Source organism: Micropterus dolomieu, linkage group LG02 (genome assembly GCF_021292245.1).
Source record: "Micropterus dolomieu isolate WLL.071019.BEF.003 ecotype Adirondacks linkage group LG02, ASM2129224v1, whole genome shotgun sequence".
In the NCBI taxonomy this organism is placed as follows: domain Eukaryota; kingdom Metazoa; phylum Chordata; class Actinopteri; order Centrarchiformes; family Centrarchidae; genus Micropterus; species Micropterus dolomieu.
Window position 1 is genome coordinate 260,132 of NC_060151.1, and position 20,746 is coordinate 280,877.

Consider the following 20,746-nt stretch of genomic DNA (forward strand, 5'->3'; position numbering starts at 1 on the left):
ACCCTAAACCCAACAGGAAGTCGGCCATTTTGAATTTTATGGACATTTTTGGGTGATTTACATACTTATTACTTTAACGAACTCCTCCTAGGGATTTAGTCGGATCGACGTCAAATTTCTGCTGTGCCTTCTAAAGGCATAGAAGATGAAAAGTTGTGCTATCTGTGAGTTTTCGTCAATGGGCGTGTCCGTGGCGTCAAAAATCAACTCTTCGCCATGACACAGGAAGTTGTTGTAACTTCATTGTACATTCTCACATCTGCACCAAACTTTACGTGCTTGATAACTCTCCCACCCCCATACACGCCTAAATCCCTAGGAGGAGTTCGTGAAACTACGGAGTGTGTAAATCATCCAAAAATGGCCGACTTCCTGTTGACTTTAGGCTATGGGTTCTTGAGGCTTTTTTGTGCGTCTTGTTATGATACATGTCCCCATGTACATGTAGGTTGAACGTGAACAAGGGGATAATCTTTTCCAATTTTCTAGGTGGCGCTAGCGAGTCATTTTGCCACGCCCGTGTGCAGAACCCATAAAATACAAAATTTTTCACCAGTTCTGACATGTTTGCAAATTTTGAGTTTTCGAGTATGTTTAGGCCCCGACAATGGAGCTTACTTTGCAGAGACAACTGCCATTGTCATCACATCATCAATTTAAAGTGCTCACACACTGCTGACGACTCCGGCATTTTGTTTTGCCTTTGAGAACTGGAGCGTTACATCCACTGCTGTGAGTGGAGGTCAGGGGTGTGTGTGTGTGTGTGTGGGGGGGGGAACCCTCAATATTCAAATCCCAAAATAAAAAACTTGAATACCTACCGAACGAGCGAATATTCAATGATTCGAATATTTGGGTCCACCTCTAGTTTTACTATGAGATTGAATCATGAGATTCTTAAAGATTCAGTTGTGGAGTAAAGGAGTGTTATAACTGATAAGATGATAACCAGAAACACTAAATGCAATGTGAGTTTATGTGAATCAATGGAGTTACTTCAGTTACAGGATTTGTCCTAATCTTGTGTGTGTCTGTCCATGTATTCAGAGTTGACAGTGTGTCATCCAGCCAGGACGGAGTGAAGTCCAGAGAGCTTGGTTCAGCACAATTTTATGACGTGTTGCCCTCCACCTTCCCTGACCAGCCAGTGGTGTCCAGCAATGTCTATGCTGCTCCAGAGACACACCAGGAAGAGGGTGAGGCCTCCTTTTGGTCATTTGGATCATAAGAAATGTATCTGCCCCTATCCCCAGGAAAGAACACCTCAAATAACATACCCAAAATAAATCGGGTGTAACTCCTCAACCATTATTATAGGTTTATAAAACTAATGATTGTGAGAGGTTTTTGTTACATTGCTCTTAAGAAGGTGAAACAAGATGTGCATATAACCACTCAGTGTATTCAACCTTGTGCCGCTGCAGGCTTGAGGTTTAGCTGTGTTAGAAGAGTAACACAAATGTTACAGATACATCCTAGTACTACTGTTGTCATGACTTGCTATTGCCATCACATTTACTAGATGCACTGGTAGCAGTAGATTTGGGGGAAGAAAATAAATTGAGAATCCACTAGGGGTGTGTGACATTGACAAAAATGTCATGGTTCAGGTCTGTTGTGGACAGCTGACTCTCAAAGCTTTTCATATTCTTGATATTCCGTGCAGTGGTTAGTTTGCGGTCTTCAACGGCAACCGATTTCAACATCTCTTTTTTTCAAAGCCAAGCCACCTCCATTTCTGAGGTTGACCCATGTCTAGAAAAGCAGACGTAGACTGCGAGCCTGGTGGTATCAGTGTTTTATTTCCTGGCGCTTTTGTTCACTCATTTTTAGGGCTGACCCCCAGTAGGCGCAGATTCGATGCTTCGATGGGCGGAGCCTGATTCGACTGTCAATCTCACAGTCAACGCTTCGCAGCGAAACAAGGATCATGCCATTTGGCGATACGGGGGTGATCAACGTCCGACTTCACATAGAACTACCAGTTTTCTCCCAATAAGTTAATGTGCAGCCTAATACAATATACATTCCAACATACAATGCTGGAAATAAAAAATGAGAAGAAATAAAAGCTTTTAGTAATTGGTTTTTAAAGTGCGTGAATAAATCCAGAATTGTAACCCTCATGGTAGGGGGCATCAGTGCGCATGTGTAGGCGTAGCGTGTATATGTGAGTGTGTAGTGGCAGAAGAGGAACTTGCGGTTGAGACGGAGCCTTTACTTCACCGTGGTTGTTTTTATTATTATTATTTTTTTTATCACAGTTTATGAACCACACAAAGAATATTAGTGTTTTTAAATAGTACTTGAAATGGACCGTGAGGCAGCGGTCGGCCGCACGGCATGCACGCAAAACTGCATAAGACCGGTGAATGGCAGGCGAGCAGAGAGAAAAGGGTCAACAATAAGACTGTTTAGCTGGAAATTTACAGTGTAAGTTACAGTGACTAATGAAAAGAGACTACAGCTTTGCAATCGCAACACGAACACAGTACATGATTCAACTATCAGTCGACTACAGGCAAGACTTGACAATTCTGATTCGACTATGTAAATCCTTAGTCGGGGACAGCCCTACACATTTTTTAAATTCAGTCAGGAATTTTTCACCAGCTATTGTTTGTTTATAGGGGCTGTATGTAATTTCTTATTAATAAATCAAATTTTCCTTTTTTTTGTCAGTGGGCTCTAACATCACTTACAAATGAAGCACATGCCTGTTTTCAGCCACTATTGTGCTGTTAATGTGAGGATACCGGGTCGGGATGCAGCCCTGTGCGCTCCCGAGCCTCTCTCAGACTACAGTGACGACACCACAGCTAACGACATGCAGTCCACTAACACCACAAAACAACCGGCTACCAGCAAAACGTAAGGATAAAAACAGCGAAGTTTTATGTGCTGAAGCCCATCAGACCAAATGAGATTCAGACGATGTCGAGTGAAAACGCAGTGAACATCAGAAAGGCTGGAGAGAAAAGTTAGTTCACTGGCTAATGCCGAACCACATTACTATCCTGTGTACCGCCAGAATTAAGTGTTGATTTAACCTGCACGAAAGGATGTAACGGTAAAGGGCAAATGTGGAGTGGTTTGTTTACTAGCCTATAGTAATGCAAGGCATGGGCAGCCAGCTAATGCTACATTAGCTCAGACCTGCCACTGTTTGCTTCGTAATGTTCAATTTAGATTTATTGTCTTTTTACCGATACTCAGGTACGCAGCTTCTCCACCTCTCAGTCGCTGTAGCTAATATGACCCACATAATATACAACACTGCAACAAAATGGCGACAACGACACAAAGGAAGACCCATTCACTAACACTACATCTAAGTTATTTACCACGGTCTTACTGCTACAACAGTTTCATTTTCGTGCAATACATTTTGCTGTGCTGACATTGCTGAGCCTCCGGTGAAAGATACACAGATAGTAAAGATAGTTACTGAAAGCAGCAGATGAGCTAACGCTATAGCACATTGGCTAAATGCAGTAAATGTACCGTGATCATGTAACAAGCATGGATTAGTTCAACTGCTGTCACACTCTTTCTTTTTTTTTTTTTTTTCTGGGAGGATTGTGCCAATATTCGACTCGCTGTGCTGTATGAAAGGTACGGTACCTCTGAGCCGGGAACGTTGAAGTAACACAGCCTGAACATGTCTGGAGAAAAGCCACAGCTTGCATGCTGGTGTTTCTTCCTTCATTGCAGGATCTCTTTATGAAAGCGGTTGTGTTTCATAAGCAAGCAATTGTGCTCGTTCATAAGTTAAAGCGACCGTATGAGCACACGCCTGGTTGCAATCTTAAAACCGCAGTGCTAGTGGCCGCTGGAAACTCCCCCATTATATTGATGATGGCTTTGTTTTTTTTCATCCCCACGCTAATAACCCCACGATAATAACAATTTTGTAGTAGACAGCGATTCACAACGTTTATATAGTTTCCCAGCTCTCAAAACTCTGACTGTTAGCAAAGAATTGCACCCCTAAGTGGGTAGAATGAAATCTCAAGACTATCAAGGCATTCTGGAGGGAAATGTGCTGCTCAGTGTCAGGAAGCTTGGCCTCAGCTGCAGGTCATGGGTCCTCCAACAGGATAATGACCCAAAACACACAGCTAAAAACACCCAAGAATGTCTAAGAGAAAAAACAGTCTGGAGAAGGCACCCTTCGAACCTGAAACAGCTGGAGCGGTTTGCTTATGAGGAGTGGGCCAAAGTACCTGTTGACAAGTGCAGAAGTCTCATTGAGTTACAGAAATCACTTGATTGCAGTGACTGCCTCAAAAAGTTGTGCAACAAAATATTAATTTCTGGGTACCATCATTTTTGTTCAGGCCAGTTTCATTAGATTTTTAAAAATGATTCTGTTGAACCACAATTAAAAAGCAATGTCTGATTTTAATCAGTTTATTTTCAGTAAGTTTTTATTTATTAATTTTGTCAGTTTCAAGTTAATTGCAAAATTACACAGTGCCTCTCGTTTAGTTATTAGCTGTTTTTATTTTTTTATGTTCGAATTTATGTAAAAAGAACATCCGACAACAAAATGAAATCAAGTAGACAAATCACACAATGCAATTAGCAATGCGATAGCTTGCTTCGGTAGCATGATTTTTGGCAGTGGTGAAGACTTTAAGGGTGTTGGTTGATGGATTCAGCCTTGTCTGCACCATCCTTGAAAGTTTTCTCATGTTTGGTCTCGATGGCGTTTAACACTCAATGTTCGGCAAACTACATTTTTGAGAAAATGGTACACACAGCACGGTCCTTCTGAAACACAAAACCCCCGTTCTTCAGTCCATGTTGGCTGAATACCCCTGATTTAGAGGAAGGGTACCAACAATTTTGTCCACATCTGTAGTGGACCTAAGACATAACAGTAAGTTGTTTTTCTAAACTTACAAGGTGCTTATTAATCATTTAACTTAAAATCTTATCTCTGCTGACTTTTAATCATTTCACTTTAACATCATCAGACTGCTCACTCTTAACAATCACTCTTTGCACGGTCCAGGAAGTATGGCCTCCTGGTTCTGACAGAGTTCTGGTGCCACAGCTTTTGTGGGATTAACAATTTTTTTTTATGCCGTCTGTGGATCGTACTCCTTGCTAAAAAAAAAACCTCAAAGCACAACTTTCATAGCTCCTAACGCAAGTCGCTTTCACACTGCATTATTTTCCGGGAGCATTGCACCAATATGCCGGTTTGCTGTGCTGTATGGAAGGTAAATGTAGATGCTCCGTATGTATGTAGCGCCTTTCTAGTCTTTTCGACCGCTCAAAGCACTTTTACACTACATCTGCATTCACCATTGACATCCACTCAAACAGAAACTAACATTCACACACATTCATACACTGGCAGAACAGCCACCAGGGGCAATTCGGGATTCAGTATCTTGCCCAAGGATACTTCGACAGGCAGCCCGGGATTGAACCGCTGACCTTCCAATTAACGGGCAACCCGCTCTACCTCCTCAGCCACAGCCGCTACAGGTGAGGAGCCGGAGAGAGCGGGCTCAGATAGGATCCGCCTCTGAGCTGGGAATGTTGATAGTAATAGAGGTGGAACGATGGTAAAAAGCCACAGCCGACATGCTGGTGTTGTGTTACACGTAACATTCTTTTTCTATGTCACTGGTACCGGTACAGCCGGATCGCTATGTGAAAGCACACAGGGTTGCAGGATTATGCTGCAAACATTTGTTCATTATGAGTAATGCTGCATTTGCCGGATATTCTTTCTGCGTTTATTGCGGGATATGAAAGCGGCTACACTCTCCTCCACCTTCGCTTCCGACTCCTATCTCCTAATGCCCATCGTCTTACAAATCTATATATCTCATAGATTTATATAGATCTATACATCTAAAGGAACATAAACAACATTCACTCCCTAATCTGATTGTCACACAATATTATATCTCTGAGTACAGCAGGGCCAATCTCAGTGCCACACACAACAATCAGGAACACTGGGCTGATGTTAGTTACCATCAAGGACATATTATATGGCAATATCATGCCAAACGCATAGCTTTCCAACATTTAGCCACCAAAGGGAAAATCTACCCGCATTTTTGCACTTGGCAGTTGTTAATTTCATGTCCTGATCGTAGACAATGCATATCGCATTCTCACCTGTCAAAAGCTGAACAAAAATGTTCATGCAGTTCTTTGTAACTTCAATTAAAATCTCAAACATGCATGAAACAAAAGTTGCATCTTGTTTTACAGTGTATGTGGCTTCTATGTAATACATCAGTTTACTCAAACATGGTTTGTGTTCCATAGGTGGATATGCAGCTGGCCAGGGTGTCTGTGATAATATGTTTGGTTGGAAGTCGGTGGGGCAAGAGTTGAGGCCCAATGACGTAACAACGGATTTGATGCCTTTTCAGCATGGAAACTGTGCTTTAGCTTCGAAGGACATGAAGAAATCGCAAGGTAAGCTCTGACGAACAACACAACAAGAGATGATGTGTGTGTGTAGTGAAAAGGGCATGGGCATAAGATGTGTGCCCAGGATTTAGTTCCCACATATCCAGGCTGTTACTGAAAGTCGTCTATTTTTTTTTTTTTTTCCTTAGTGGTTTGGGATGCAGCTCTCTATCAAGGTAACTAGGGATGGGGATCGAGACCCGGTTCCAAAATTTCTCAAAACCCGATAAGGTTCGAGCTTATCGATACTGCTATCGAGACTTGCGGGTCCTATGATGTAACGTTATGTCTCGAGCGTCAAATCTGATTTAATTTGAAACGCAATGGATAAGAAAATCATCAGGCTGCAGTCTGTGCTTGCTCTCTGTCTGCTCCTACACACACGGCAGCAGAGCAAGAGGCTGCGCTGTCGCGGTGGAATACGGTGACTTACTAAATTAACTGTTAGCTCCAAACTACTGTAACGTTAGTTGATGACAGCTACGCTCGTTACTGTAAGTACGTGCAATAAAACCTTTGCAAGTAAAAAGACAATACTTTATCAATACACCTGTCTGTAAGGTAACGTTAAACATGTAGAAATGGTTAATTTAATCATCTCTGTCCTCAGTATCTCATCCTGTATGTTTTATACAAGCACAGCTAACGCTAGCTTGGCATTAGCCAAATGTTAAAAAGCACAGACTGGTTTGTAGTCTTAAAAACTCTGCTAGCTGAGACAAACCGACCACTCCTCCTTCTACCTGGTAACGTTTACCTGCAGCCAGCGAGAGAGGAGGAGGCACTGATACAGACTGATGTTATTCTTTCTGAACGTCACTCACTATTTGTGATGTTAGATAGTCATTGAGTAACTAGAAACAACATTTAGCTATATTTTAAAAATTAAATTAAAAACAACCAGGCAGTTAATATGCACACTTCAATATGTTTATTTATCACAAGTGAATTGTCATCTCAATATATAACGTTATCACATTGAATATTGTCTTCATACAGTGCAGGCCTACCTCATGTCCGTTGGGTCTGGTCTTACCAAATAACCATCACTAAATATTAAAGTATCGATAGTGGTATCGATAAAGAATCGGATCGTTAAGCAGTCTCAATAATGGTATCAATAAAAATTAACGGTCCCCATCCCTAAAGGTAACAAACAAGTGTGTGATAGTCTGGCAAGTACAAACTGACACCTGGGGAATACCTCAAAAGAAGGCCATTATTTACATTTCGTCACAGTAGTATCTACTCATGAGAAATGAGCAGTATCATCTGTCGTTGATTTTTAGTTCATAGCCGAGTCAATATGTGACTTTAAATACAAATGATGATGCGCAGTTGAACCTGCACATGGCAGCATGTGATTGTACAGAGAATGAGTGTGTGTTCCTGACATGCAGTGGTGTTGTTGCAGACAGAGGGATGGCTCACTCAGATGAATCTCGGCTGGCCAACCTCCTGCGTCGAGTCTCCAGAGAAGATGATCGCGACCGCAGGCTGGCCACCCTCAAACAGCTGAAGGAATTCATCAGCCATGGCGAGAGCAAAGTGGTCAGTCAGACTGTAAAGTGATTATCTCCCTCTTCATTATAGAAATAGTCTTAGTACGGTCAAAATTATTCTTCCCTCTTCTCTAAGGCTCCACATTTTAGTAAAGTGTTCATGCGTGGCAGTCAAGCATACAGTTACTGACCAGCTGCCTCAGACTCTATTAAACAAGCTCCTGCAGCCCTCATACTCCCTCCCGGACTCCAGTACTGGTCTCTTTTTGATCTACCGTGTTTCCCACAGAATTAGATTCCAGTTGTGGTGGTAGCTGACGGGAGGGTGGGGCATGTGTTCAATTATTTTCATTTTTATATTATTATTAATTATTTATTTGATCATTTCCAATAAGGGTGCACCGAATCTTCGGCAACCAAAGTTAAAGGTTAAGTCTGTAAGATTTAGTGATATCTAGTGGTGAGGGTTGCAAATTACAACAAATTTCAACCCCGCCCCTCCACTATCCAAGCTAGTAGTATAGTAGCTAGTAGTATGCCTTCAATGATGAAAAATATGACTGGAAAAATAGTCTGATTGGACTGAACAATGCGGGTGCATTTTGAAATGGTGCATTTTGAAATGGTACGTACAGGGTCTGAAATTGTCTGCCACTTTTAAATATATGCACTAAGTGAAGGAGTAACATTCTGCTTCATTTAATGTAAATAATGTTGTCATTCCATGTTCAATATATTTACACACAAACAAAAGGACATGTCTTTCAGTACATGACAATTACTGCACCTTACTTAACAACCAGGTATTTCAAAGGTACCAACAGACGACAAGACAGTCAGCGCTCGATAAAAAGCCCAGTTTAATCACCAATAAATGGGTCCTTATCGAGTTCAAATGGCCACAATAGTCCATATCTCAACAAAAACTTCCTCTTCTGGATCCCAGCAAGATAAGAAAAAATAGTTTAATACAAAAGTTGGCCAATGAAAATAAAACCAAGTGACTCTTAGGTCTACTAGACAAGGGGCAAGCAGCATCACACTGAAAATCAAAGTAAATAAAGTTTGATCCAACCTGAGCGACTTTTATCACACAATGTCAGTCAGTAGTGTGTATGGCCCCTATGTGCCAGATTCACTCCCAGCAACGTCTGGGCATGCTCTCTTGATGAGATGGGGAATCTCCTCCCAGACCTGGATCAGGGCATCAGTGAGCGGCCCCTGCGGCTGGGTTGATGCCCTTCTACAATCCTGTCTAGCTCTCCTCGTCCACGGCCTCCTGGGATCTCCTCCGTGCTCTTGAGATTGTGCTGGGAGACACAGCAAATCTTCTTGCGATGGCACATGTGGATGTGCCATCCTGGGGGAGCTGGACTACTTGTGCAACCTGAATGGGCTGCAGGTACTACCTCATGCTACCAGTAGTGACAAGGACACTAGCAAAATGCAAAACTAGAGAACAGTCTATCAGGAAGGAGAAGGAGAGAGCAACTCTCTGTTGCCACCACGTGCAAAACCATTACCGTTTTTGGGCTTACTGTTGCCTCTCCAGTGCACCTGTTTTCACTTTGATTTGCACCAAAACAGATGACAGTGATTCACAATCTAACTGGACAGATTGATATCTCTGAAGGTTAATTGACTTGATCTTATGCTGTGATGAGTGTTCCCATATTTTTTGAGCAGTGTACTAACGCATCACTTTCCTAATGCTTTGTATTTTCTCTCGCACAGACCCTTGCCAAACAGTTGGATACCATCCTTGGCACCTTGAATGACATTCTTAATGAGAGGTAAAAGAAAGCTGGGAGTCTAGGTTTAATAGGCTCAGGTTTTGTCAGTACTGGTGGAAAGAATGTCAGAGTCCAGCTTGGTCAAAATCCAAGTAAAATGGAAATTACAAAACAATATTCACATTCAGTCAAACAACTCCGTCTAAGAACCTGCCTGCACTTTTGCCTAGGGGGCAGATGTTTTCTATCCCTTTGCTGTCAGAACTGGGTTTGGCCAGAGTGGCCAGCATATTGACAATTTTAAACCGATCAGAAATCACAAAGGCTTTTTGATCTGTTTGATTTTTCTGCTACATGACTTAGTTTTTAGGAATACTGGCAAATACTCGATATGCAGATCAATGCACATCATTACACAAAGGCAGAGCCATGCCAGACATTCCAACATAAAGTACAACAATGTAATAATAAGAAATGCTGTATTCCAGACAAGAAGCAAGTTATAACATGAAAAAAAAACAGATTATTTTTGTGATAACGATTATGTTCGGTTAGGTTTTTTTTTGTGTTCGTTCTGAGGAAACATGTCAGCCTGAAATGTGTGCATAAAAAAATATTTAATTGAAATGCTCTCCTACTGAAGATTTTTGAAATGCATGTAGTGCTTATATTTAGGGCCAAAGCACCAACTGTGTGACATTGTAAAGATTTTTTTTTTTTTATTTCCTGCAAAGTAAGCTCAATTTTGGGGGCCTAAACATACTCAAACTCACCAAACTTTGCACACATGTCAGAAGTGGTGAAAAATTTCGTATTTTATGGGTTTCGCGCATGGGCGTGGCAAAATGACTAGCTAGCACCACCTAGTAAATTGGAAAAAATTAGCCCCTCGTCCATGTTCAACCTACATGCACGAAATGTTCAGGGGTCATGTTATCATATCAAGACGCACAAAAAAGCCTCAAGAACCCATACCCTAAACCCAACAGGAAGTCGGCCATTTTGAATTTTACGGCCATTTTTGGATGATTTACACACTTCGTACTTTAACGAACTCCTCCTAGGGATTTAGTCGGATCGAGGTAAAATTTCTACTGTGCCTTCTAGAGGCATTGACGATGAAAAGTTGTGCTATTTGCGAGTTTTCGTCAATGGGCGTGTCTGTGGCGTCGATGATTCGCCATGAAACAGGAAGTTGTTATAAATTCAGTGTGCATGCTCAGATCCTTACGAAATTTTACACATTTCATAAGAGTCCCGCCCTGAACACATGTACATGCCAACATTCACCCATGGTCATAGCGCCACCTGCTGGCAACAGGAAGTGACCTTTAACGAAGCAGCCCCCGCCGCACGTTTCACCTACGTGCACGAATTTTCTGTGGTACGTGTATCTTGTCCAGACTTACCAAAAAGCCTCTTGGAGCGATGCCCTAAAACCAACAGGAAGTCGGCCATTTTGAATTTTACGTCAAATTTTGGATGATTTACACACTATACTTTTAACAAACTCCTCCTAGGGATTTAGTCCGACCGACCTCAAATTTGTGCTGTGCCTTCTAAAGGCATAGAAGATGAAAAGTTGTGCTATCAGTGAGTTTTCGTCAATGGGCGTGTCCGTGGCGTGGCGTCAAAGATCAACTCTTCGCCATGACACAGCAAGTTGTTGTAACTTCAGTGTACATGCTCACATCTGCACCAAATTTTACGTGCTTGATAACTCTCCCACCCCGCAGACATCTACACACCAATACCAATTTATATTCATAGCGGCAAATGCTATGTAGCTCCACATAGGGGACACAGGAAGTGACACATAACACCTTCATGCCGTGTCGGATCCGCGTAGCAAATTCACAGCCGCACCGGCAGAGCTCCAGAATATGCAACTCGGCCGGCGCGGGCCCGCCCAACGCTGCTTGCAGCTTCAATTATATTTTACAACTTAATATCAACAACCTAACGACTATCACATGGATGAGTGGAAAAAACTAAATGTAAACGGGGATGCATGTCTTGAGACATGACAATGGTCTGGAGAACAGGTTGTCTCAGAAACATGACATGACTCTCACCTATAATGCACACCTTGTTATTTCAACAATAATTACACTCTGCTAGTCCCAAATTCCATGTGGTCTCTAACATGTGGTCTCCTTGCCGGTGGTGTGACGTGTTTAGCAGTAAGCTGCTGTGGGAGTTGCGTCAGGACGCAGCCGCCTGCCTGGGTCTCCTCTGCACAGTGCTCAGCTACGAGGCTGAGCGCATCTTCAAGTGGCTCTTTCTCAAGTTCACTTCAAGTAGCCGTGATGAGGTGAAGTTGTTGTACCTGGTGGCAGCACAGCATGCTTTGGAGGCTGCTGGAGAGAGGAAGGGCTTCTCTCACGTCATGCAGGTAAGCACATGAAGGGGCTTCAGTTGACTTCTGTACAGCTCATTTATAAAACTGTATTTGGGGGGGGGGGTTAAAAAGACACCATAACGTTGCATACGTCCAAAACATAGGAAGTGCGTACACACAAATATTGTGATTTATACAGTGCGCATGCACGTCCTACGCCGATTTCTCGTTATTAACCGCAGTCTACTTGAAATGTGCCGCATGTGAGCCGTCTCCTTGTCTGACGGCAAATTCTGGCAGAAAAGCTAAAAAAATAAATTTACCCATTGTGACACTGACGTTCCTTTTGGTGAGGTTGAAGCAGGAAAAATTAAGTTGTTTGGTGGGTAAAACACACACACATAGGCAGTCCTTCTGCACCAGAGGAAAGGTAGCATCGGAGCTCAACCCCTTTTTAATAAGTGATCTGCAAGAAACCGCTTCCCTACTCAGTAGTGACGGTGGCGGAGTGGGACGCATAAGATGCACTGGATGACCCAGATGCATAATTTGGATTCCCCCGTTTGAAAAGATTAAACTAAATGTATTCCACTGTTTACACATTTATTTAGGCTACACAAACAGTCCACTCACTGAACGAGGCTGAGTTAAAAGAAATATGACTTGTTTTACGTGACATAAGAACAACACTGAAAGATTTACTTAATAAACAGTTATGTGTTTTTCCATACTGTGCTTTTACAAGCAGCGCATCCACATGCTGGCGCACAGCGTTTGGCTCAAATACCATAAGGTAACGAACATCTGATAAAAATATGTGAAACTATGCACTCGTATTTGCACGACTGAGGGAACGAAAACGGCATCAATTTAAATGTAATTTGTCCTACTGTTCACTTTATTTATGAGAATAAATATTTCGTACATTTTTGTACAAACATAAATATGTTTGTATTAATTGTCCTAAATCATGTTTCTCTTTGTGTGCGCTGCAAATGATCTGAAATTATGTTTTTATTGTGCACTTCAGTCAAACAGGTTGTTAAGCCACAAAGGCTTTCATCTGTTTGGCAAATGAACTAATAATATTAAAAAAATTTTATTGCCCTATAATACTCAGAGGTAATATTTCGATTTATTTAACACAATAGTAAGCCTATTCATTTCAAACCGTTTCATCATTCTGTCATGTGAGTCGCCGTTTCTCATTTCTCCAATTTATGTGCGTACCCATGCCTCAGAGTTTGTGTGGAGGACCTCACATTCTCCTGTCAAGTTTGTTTTTTATTAGAGCTGCATGATAAGGAGACGAAGTCATACTGTAATGGAACAAATGGTACTGAGTCTACTTGCTTGATTATCAAGGAATGTGTGAAATACTGACATTTTGTAATATGCCAGTGTATTCCTAAACTTGAATAACGTTAAACAATATTTATAACAATAACAAGTAAAACAGAACAAGGGGAGCGTGTTGCTCTACGGAGGAGGCAGCTGGAAGCAGCAAATATTGGCACACCGGCTCAATGTACATCTGTCTGAGTCTCTGTCCACAACCTGGAGGAGGAACTGTACACGAGTGTATTTTATAAAGAGTATAATGTTAATAGTTTACTGTTAGTATAAAAATAATATATTTAAATACTATATTCATTAGAATTTCATATAATAGTATAGTACTTACCACTTGATTATTAAAACCAGTTACAGTGGTTTCATTTCTGTGGGTTTTTTAAAATTGAATCTTTGTGCAGGAAAAAGGCTCTACATTGGTCTCTAATTTGTTAGAAGTACTTACCTGTCAATAATCATTGTTCAACATTTAATGATTTGCTGTGACACGTCAAACTGTTTTTAATGTCCCACCCCATCCAGGCTGTGATTGGTTGATGAAAAATGACTGACAAGCGCTCTGTGAAAAGTTGAACATGTTGAACAACAAAAGGCACAGATACAGCGAATGTTAAATGGCCAGCGAGCCAAACCCAAACCTTCCTTATCTTGTCCCCCCCCCCCCCGGCATTTTTCTCGGTGGTCTGGTGGTGAGTCCAGCTATGTTTTGAACAATTAATAGATCACAACCATTGCGTTTTGTGCATACGCACCGTTTATAAATGTGGCTCCTGGATGGGGCTTTGTTCCTAAAACCCTCTGTGGCCATAAAGATGGAGCTATCCTAGTTTTATGTCAGTTGAAATAGATACTGTACCTTATTGTATAGAACTCATCACATGTAGGGTTGGGTTCCAAAAGCCCGTTCCATTTAGAATCCACTTCTAATAATACCGTGTACCTCTCATTGAACTGGATCTCTCATTGAATTTTACCATATTAATACCACAAAAAAAACCTCATGTACATCATGCTAGTACAGAAGTGTATACTGGCGGGTGGCAGGTAAGGACTGAGTGTTTTGTTTTTTTCTTTCAGCTGGTAATGAGCAACCTGCAGTCCATCCTGGAGAATGTAGACACACCAGAGCTGCTTTGTCAGAGTGTAAAGTGTATTCTTCAGGTGGCTCGCTGCTACCCGCATGTCTTCAGCACCAACTTCAGGGTGAGTGTCTCCGCACTCATTGGTCCAGCTATGTCTCCTTTTACTTTATTATACACTTATACATATTACAGGGCTGTCCGCTCAATGGTCGCGTTATTCTATAGTTATTAGCACAGTTAAAAACAAAGTGTTGCTATGTCTAGGCCAGAAGACCCTAGTGCAGGACTAAGAGAATAAGGAATTAGATAAAAGAGGAATATTTACTGCGGGGTTGAAGGGATGGAAGATTGAGCTGGGGAAGAGTGCAAGATTAGGTTTGTGCCGAACCGGGTTGGTGGCTGCTGTGCAGAGCAGGTTGGAACTGTACCTACTGGAGAGGATGAATTGAGCCGGTCTACAGCACAATACAGGAATATATTAGAGCGCTAGTTCCGGTAAGGGGACTAAAACAACACGTTACGTGTTGTCACTTAACTTTTATTATAGCCTACTTCATGGTTTTCTTTAATCGGCCGAATATAATGATTTAAATGTGTTCATTATGTTGTTGTTAGTAAAAACCCCTCAATTCAATTGTATTCGCCAAATCACAACAGTTATCTCTGAGCGCTTTTCAGAAAAGAGCAGGTCTAGACCGTACTCTGTGATGATATTTACAGAAACCCAACAGTTCCCACCAAGAGCAGCACTAGCGACAGGAAAATAAAAATTGAATGTGTATCCAATGATCATTCGGGTCCAGCCCTAATAAATTAAATGAATTGGAGATCCATCCCAGAGATGGACAGTGAGTGATAAATTATCATAAACTTTGTCTTTACCTGCTGCCATTTATATTGTTAGGCTTTTGATACTATTTATTGGTTCTTTATCTAAACTTGGTATATTGGTTTTTTATTACTAATAATTGCTTTTTAAAAATAAATTTCAAACAGTAATCACATTTAATATAACTGTTTTCAGAGCAGCAACAAAAGTAAAGTTTACAGCAGCAAAGTAACAATATGAAATCAATATCTCACTGGAAACAAATGGAACCTGTAAAATAAACTACATTCCTGATCTCAAAATACTGAGTGAAGTTTAGAAAGAAGACAGCAGTCATTTTCAGTGCTCCTCCTCCCCTCTCAAGAATGGGAAAGAATTCCACCTACAAAGCTTCAACAATTAGTGTCCTCAGTTCCCAAACGCTTGAGTGTTGTTAAAAGGAAAGGTGATGTATCACAGTGGTAAACCAGCTTTTGTGGAACATGTTGCAGGCATCAAATTCAAAGTGAGTGAATATTTGCAAAAGAAAATAAAGTTAATCAGTTTGAACATTAAATATCTTGTCTTTGTAGTGTATTAAATTGAATATAGGTAGAAAAGCATTTGCAAATGAATGTATTCTGGTTTTATTTACATTTTACACAACGTCCCAACTTTATTGGAATTGGGGTTGTATGTAAACATTAGGATCAATAGAGGAAAAGTCTCAGGTGGAGCGTTTCTGCCTGTGAGGCTGTGAGGTATGGTATGATAAGGACATCCAATGCCAATGCTACTTGCGCACATGTACCTCTCCATCCTTCCGGCAGAGTTTGGTACAGCTGGCCACTCCCACAGCACCAGTACAGGTCAGGAATTTCACAGAGTTGGTGTAATAGCATATCAACATTAGGCTTGTATGCAGCGTGGCAGTCAGTGTGGTTGTCTACTGTGCATGAAGTGGTGCAGTCCCAGGTGTGTGAGCCCAGGGAAATGCCCCACTGACTGACCAGCCGTTAACCTTGGAGTCTCACAAGGAGTGGACATCTAGCATAAGTTTCATAAGTTTTGAACAGGGTCGTTTCAATTTTGTAGCTGCGTTTGAGCATGCGTGCCCAGGCTGGGGTCTGGCGAGCGTCAGAGAAATTTGGAAACTACATGTGAGCATTCCGCACAGGCTGTATAAGGCAGAGACAACTGACTAGAGCATAGCTCTAAATAGCCCGAAATCGTCATAGGGCTCCGGGATAGGCTTACAATGGCTGGCGTGCATGCAAGTATCCTGTATCGCACTGGTCCATTTCAGTGGATTTACCTTAAAGGCTTTAATACATGTGCACTACGAGTTTAGGTGCGGCTAGCTTAATCGCCTTCTCACAAATGAGTTACCGAAACATGCGAAACTATGGTGGAACAAATTAGACTGGCAGGCGTGGAGTGAAGTGAAGTGAGACCTGTCTCATTGCACTTTGCTAGTTTAGCCTTAAGTACACCATTCTCACGTTCTAAATCACCCGCGCTCTTGGGGTGATAAGAGCAATGATGCCGTATCAAAACCTAGGTATTGTGAAACCTCTGAAAGGGCTTTGTTTACAAACCCTGGTCCGTTGTCACTGCTGATGACCGCTGGGATTCCCCACCTGGGAATCAGCTCTGTCAGTAAGGCTTTTGCCACTGCCCTGGCATCCTGTTTGGCAGAGGGAAACACCTCAACCCATTTACTGAACATATCACCAACAACAAGGCAGGACATCTTTCCCTGACATGGTGTTGGATGAATGAAATCCAACATAAAGTAATGAAAAGGCTTGTCTGGTGGTGGATGACCAGCCGGTGGCATGTAAATAGCCCCTTAGCTGCACAAAACGTACATTTCCTGCAAAAGTCCTGGGCAAAAACGGAAAACCCCATGTGTACCACGCAGAATTAATTTCTGAGCACATCCCCCTCACGTCATCTCTCCCATGAGCCAGTTGAGCATAACAAGGGTTGAGAGCATGTGGCAAACATCAATCCACACAGAGTTTTTGAACAACGCCCCAGATTTAGCTCACTGTGCACGCTCCTATGGAGTAGAGAGAGACTGAATTGTGTGAACATCATCATCATGGAGACACCTCATCAGGTGTATCCAACATTAAACAGCATGGAATAAACCTGGAGACCGGACACTGCTGCTGTCTTAGCAGCCGCATCCGCTGCAGCATTTCCTGTGGAAATGGAATCTGTTTTGTTAGTGTGCATCACATTTTCTTACTGCAATAGCAGTAGAGAGCAGAACAGCGTCCAGCAAGCCAGACGCAAGGTTGTGGTGTGCTATTGGTTTTCCTGCAGATGTTTGAAAATCTCTGACGCCATAAAGCAGCACAATCATGAATTGTTGCAAATGCATAACGTAAGTTGGTGTAGATGTTGTTTTACCCTTAACCAATTTGCAGGCTTCTGTGAGAGCCACTAGCTCTGCAGCTTGATCAGAGAAATGTGCAGGTAATTTACCACTGAACAATGTTACATGCAGAGTGACAATTGCAAACCCCACCAAACCTTCACCAGTGTCTGAAGAGCAGGACGCCGATCCGTCCACGAACAATTCATTTGCCAGAGGAATGTCCGTTACATTTGGTCTGGGAGTGCACACCTGGTTTATGGAAACTACGCAGTCATGTTGATCCCCATCTGCTGGGGTAGGGAGGATGTCTTTTGTGTGTGAAACTGCATGCAGCACCATGAGTGTGAGATCACCATATCCTACAATGTTTTGTGATGCAACCACTGCTTTTTCTGCTGCTGCTACAGCTCGGAGGCATAGTGGTAGTCCAGCAGCAACAGGGTCAAGTCTGGAGGAAAAATAACCTACAGGTCGTTTTCCCCCATGATCATGAGTCAGAACAGAAGTCATGTACCCGGTCGGGCAGGTTTTGGAAGTCCCATTGTGGGCCCAGATTGTAAAGAGCCCTTGAAGTCTGTGAAAGCTTTTTCTGTCATGTTCACAGAGACTTTTACCATGAATCATGGAAGAGAGGGGAACCTCTCTTTGAGAGTAGTTTGGCAGCCATTGTCTACAGTATGACGCCATTCCTGGAAATCTCATCAACTGTTTCTTTGTTTTGGAACAAACTGAATAGTCAAAAGATGTTTGGGGGAGAGAGAGATTTGCCTTCTGCGGTGACCCTGTGCATCAGATGCAACGAGGGGAAAAATATTTGATGCCCCTGCTGATTTTGTACGTTTGCCCACTGACAAAGAAATTATCAGTCTATAATTTTAATGGTAGGTTTATTTGAACAGTGAGAGACAGAATAACAACCAAAAAATCTGAGAAACGCTTTTCAAAAATGTTATAAATTGATTTGCATTTTTATGAGTGAAATAAGTATTTGACCCTTCTGCAAAACATGACTTAGTACTTGGTGGCAAAACCAGTGTTGGCAATCATGGAGCTCAGACGTTTTTTGTAGTTGGCCACCGGGTTTGCACACTTCTCAGGAGGGATGTTGTCCCACTCCTCTTTGCACAACTTCTCCAAATCTTTAAGGTTTTCGAGACTCGTGTTTGGCAACTCAAACAGCGAGTTGAGCTGATGCCAAAGAGCTCAATTTTGGTCTCATCTGACCACAACACTGTCACCCAGTTCTCCTCTGAATCATTCAGATGTTCATTGGCAAACTTCAGACGGGCCTGTACAAGTGCTCTTTTGAGAAAGGGGACCTTGCGGGCGCTGCAGGATTTCAGTCCTTCATGACGTAGTGCGTTACCAATTGTTTGCTTTTTTGTGATCCTCCAGTGTAGTTCTACACTGATTCCTTACTGTTGTCATGATCGTTACAACTCCATGAGGTGAGATCTTGCATGGAGCCCCAGAAAGAGGGAGATTGACAGTTCAATTGTGTTTGGTTTTTTTGCGAATAATTGCACCAACTGTTGTCACCTTCCAGGCTGCTTGGCAATGGCCTTGTTGTCCATTCCACCCTTGTGTAAGTCTACAATCTTGTCCCTGACATCCTTGGACAGCTCTTTGGTCTTGGCCATGGTGGAGAGTTTGGAATCTGACTGATTAATTGCTTCTGTGTACAGGTGTCATTTATAGAGTTAACAAACATGATTAGGAGCGCTCCCTTTAATAGTGTGCTCCAAATCTCAGCTTGTTACCTGGATAAAATACAGCTAGGGGACAGAAATCTTTCTGATTGAGAGTGAGTTAAATTCTTATTTCACTGCATTAAAATGCAATCAAAATCAATTTATAAAATTTTTGACATGCTTTTTTCTGGATTTTTTGTTCTCTCTCACTGTTCAAATCAACCTACCATTAAAATTTTAGACTCATGATTTCTTTTTCAATGGGCAAACTTATAAAATCAGCAGGGGATCAAATAATTTTTTCCTTCACTGTAACGCATTTCTGTCTTGGCGAACTGCAATTTGGACAGACTAGTCTTATGGCCATTGTTGGCTAAAAGCTTTAGCATCACAATGGTATCAAGTTTGCATGCTTCACGGGAGGGACTGCAGACCAGGATGTCATCAACGTACTGCAGCAGAATGGAACCGTGCGGTAGATGTAAACTTTGGAGACTATCACGTAGCGCGCTGTGGAAAACCACAATTGATTTCAATTCAGTTTTATTTATATAGCGCCAAATCACAACAACAGTTATCTCACAGCGCTTTTCATAAAAGAGCAGGTCTAGACCGTACTCTGTGATGTTATTTACAGAAGCCCAACAGTTCCCACCAAGAGCAGCACTAGGCGACAGAGGCAAGGAAAAACTTCCTTTTAAGAGGCAGAACCATGGCTCAGGGTGGGCGGCCATCTGCCTCGACCGGTGGGGGGGGGGGAGAGAGAGAGAGACTACACAATATACACACAGAGGTACAGACAGTGAAGGTAATGTTGCTATAGACTAAATGAAAAATGGTACAGATATTTATAATAGTGTTAATGGTGACCATCGTAATGTTAATGATTATAATAACAATAATAACAATAAGACTAGCAACAATAGTCATTGCAGTAGAGGGGGTCGAGCAGGAACACGTGGGCAGCAGGTGACCCGCAGCCACAGATCCAGACTCCACAGCTCCAGAGCCAGAAAACCTGCAGGAAGTGATAGGAGGAGAGAGACGAGAAAACACAAGACTACCAGAAAGGGGAGAAGTTGTGTTAGTAACATGCAATAATGGGATGAGGTTGCATACAGAGGGAGGGAAAGTAGAGGAGAGAGGAGCTCAGTGCATCATGGGAAATCCCCCGGCAGTCTAGGCCTATAGCAGCATAACTAAGGGTTGGTTCAGGACTCACCTGAGCCAGCCCTAACTATAAGCTTTATCAAAGAGGAAAGTCTTAAGCCTACTCTTAAATGTGGAGATGGTGTCTGCCTCCTGAACCCAAACTGGAACCTGGTTCCACAGGAGAGGAGCTTGATAGCTGAACGCTCTGGCTCCTAGTCTACTTTTGGAGACTCTAGGAACCACAAGTA

The 20,746-nt window shown here is 42.2% G+C and overlaps 1 protein-coding gene across 1 annotated transcript in view; it reads left to right on the forward strand.

Moving 5' to 3' along the window:
* Positions 1-20,746, forward strand: part of smg1 (SMG1 nonsense mediated mRNA decay associated PI3K related kinase) — a 179,823-nt gene that overhangs the window by 4,984 nt on the left and 154,093 nt on the right. Inside the window, exons 2-7 of the mRNA XM_046069927.1 lie at positions 1,048-1,196; positions 6,301-6,453; positions 7,862-7,998; positions 9,684-9,742; positions 11,864-12,077; positions 14,454-14,579. Coding sequence (XP_045925883.1) covers positions 1,048-1,196; positions 6,301-6,453; positions 7,862-7,998; positions 9,684-9,742; positions 11,864-12,077; positions 14,454-14,579 — 838 coding nt within the window. The remainder of the gene's footprint in view (positions 1-1,047; positions 1,197-6,300; positions 6,454-7,861; positions 7,999-9,683; positions 9,743-11,863; positions 12,078-14,453; positions 14,580-20,746) is intronic.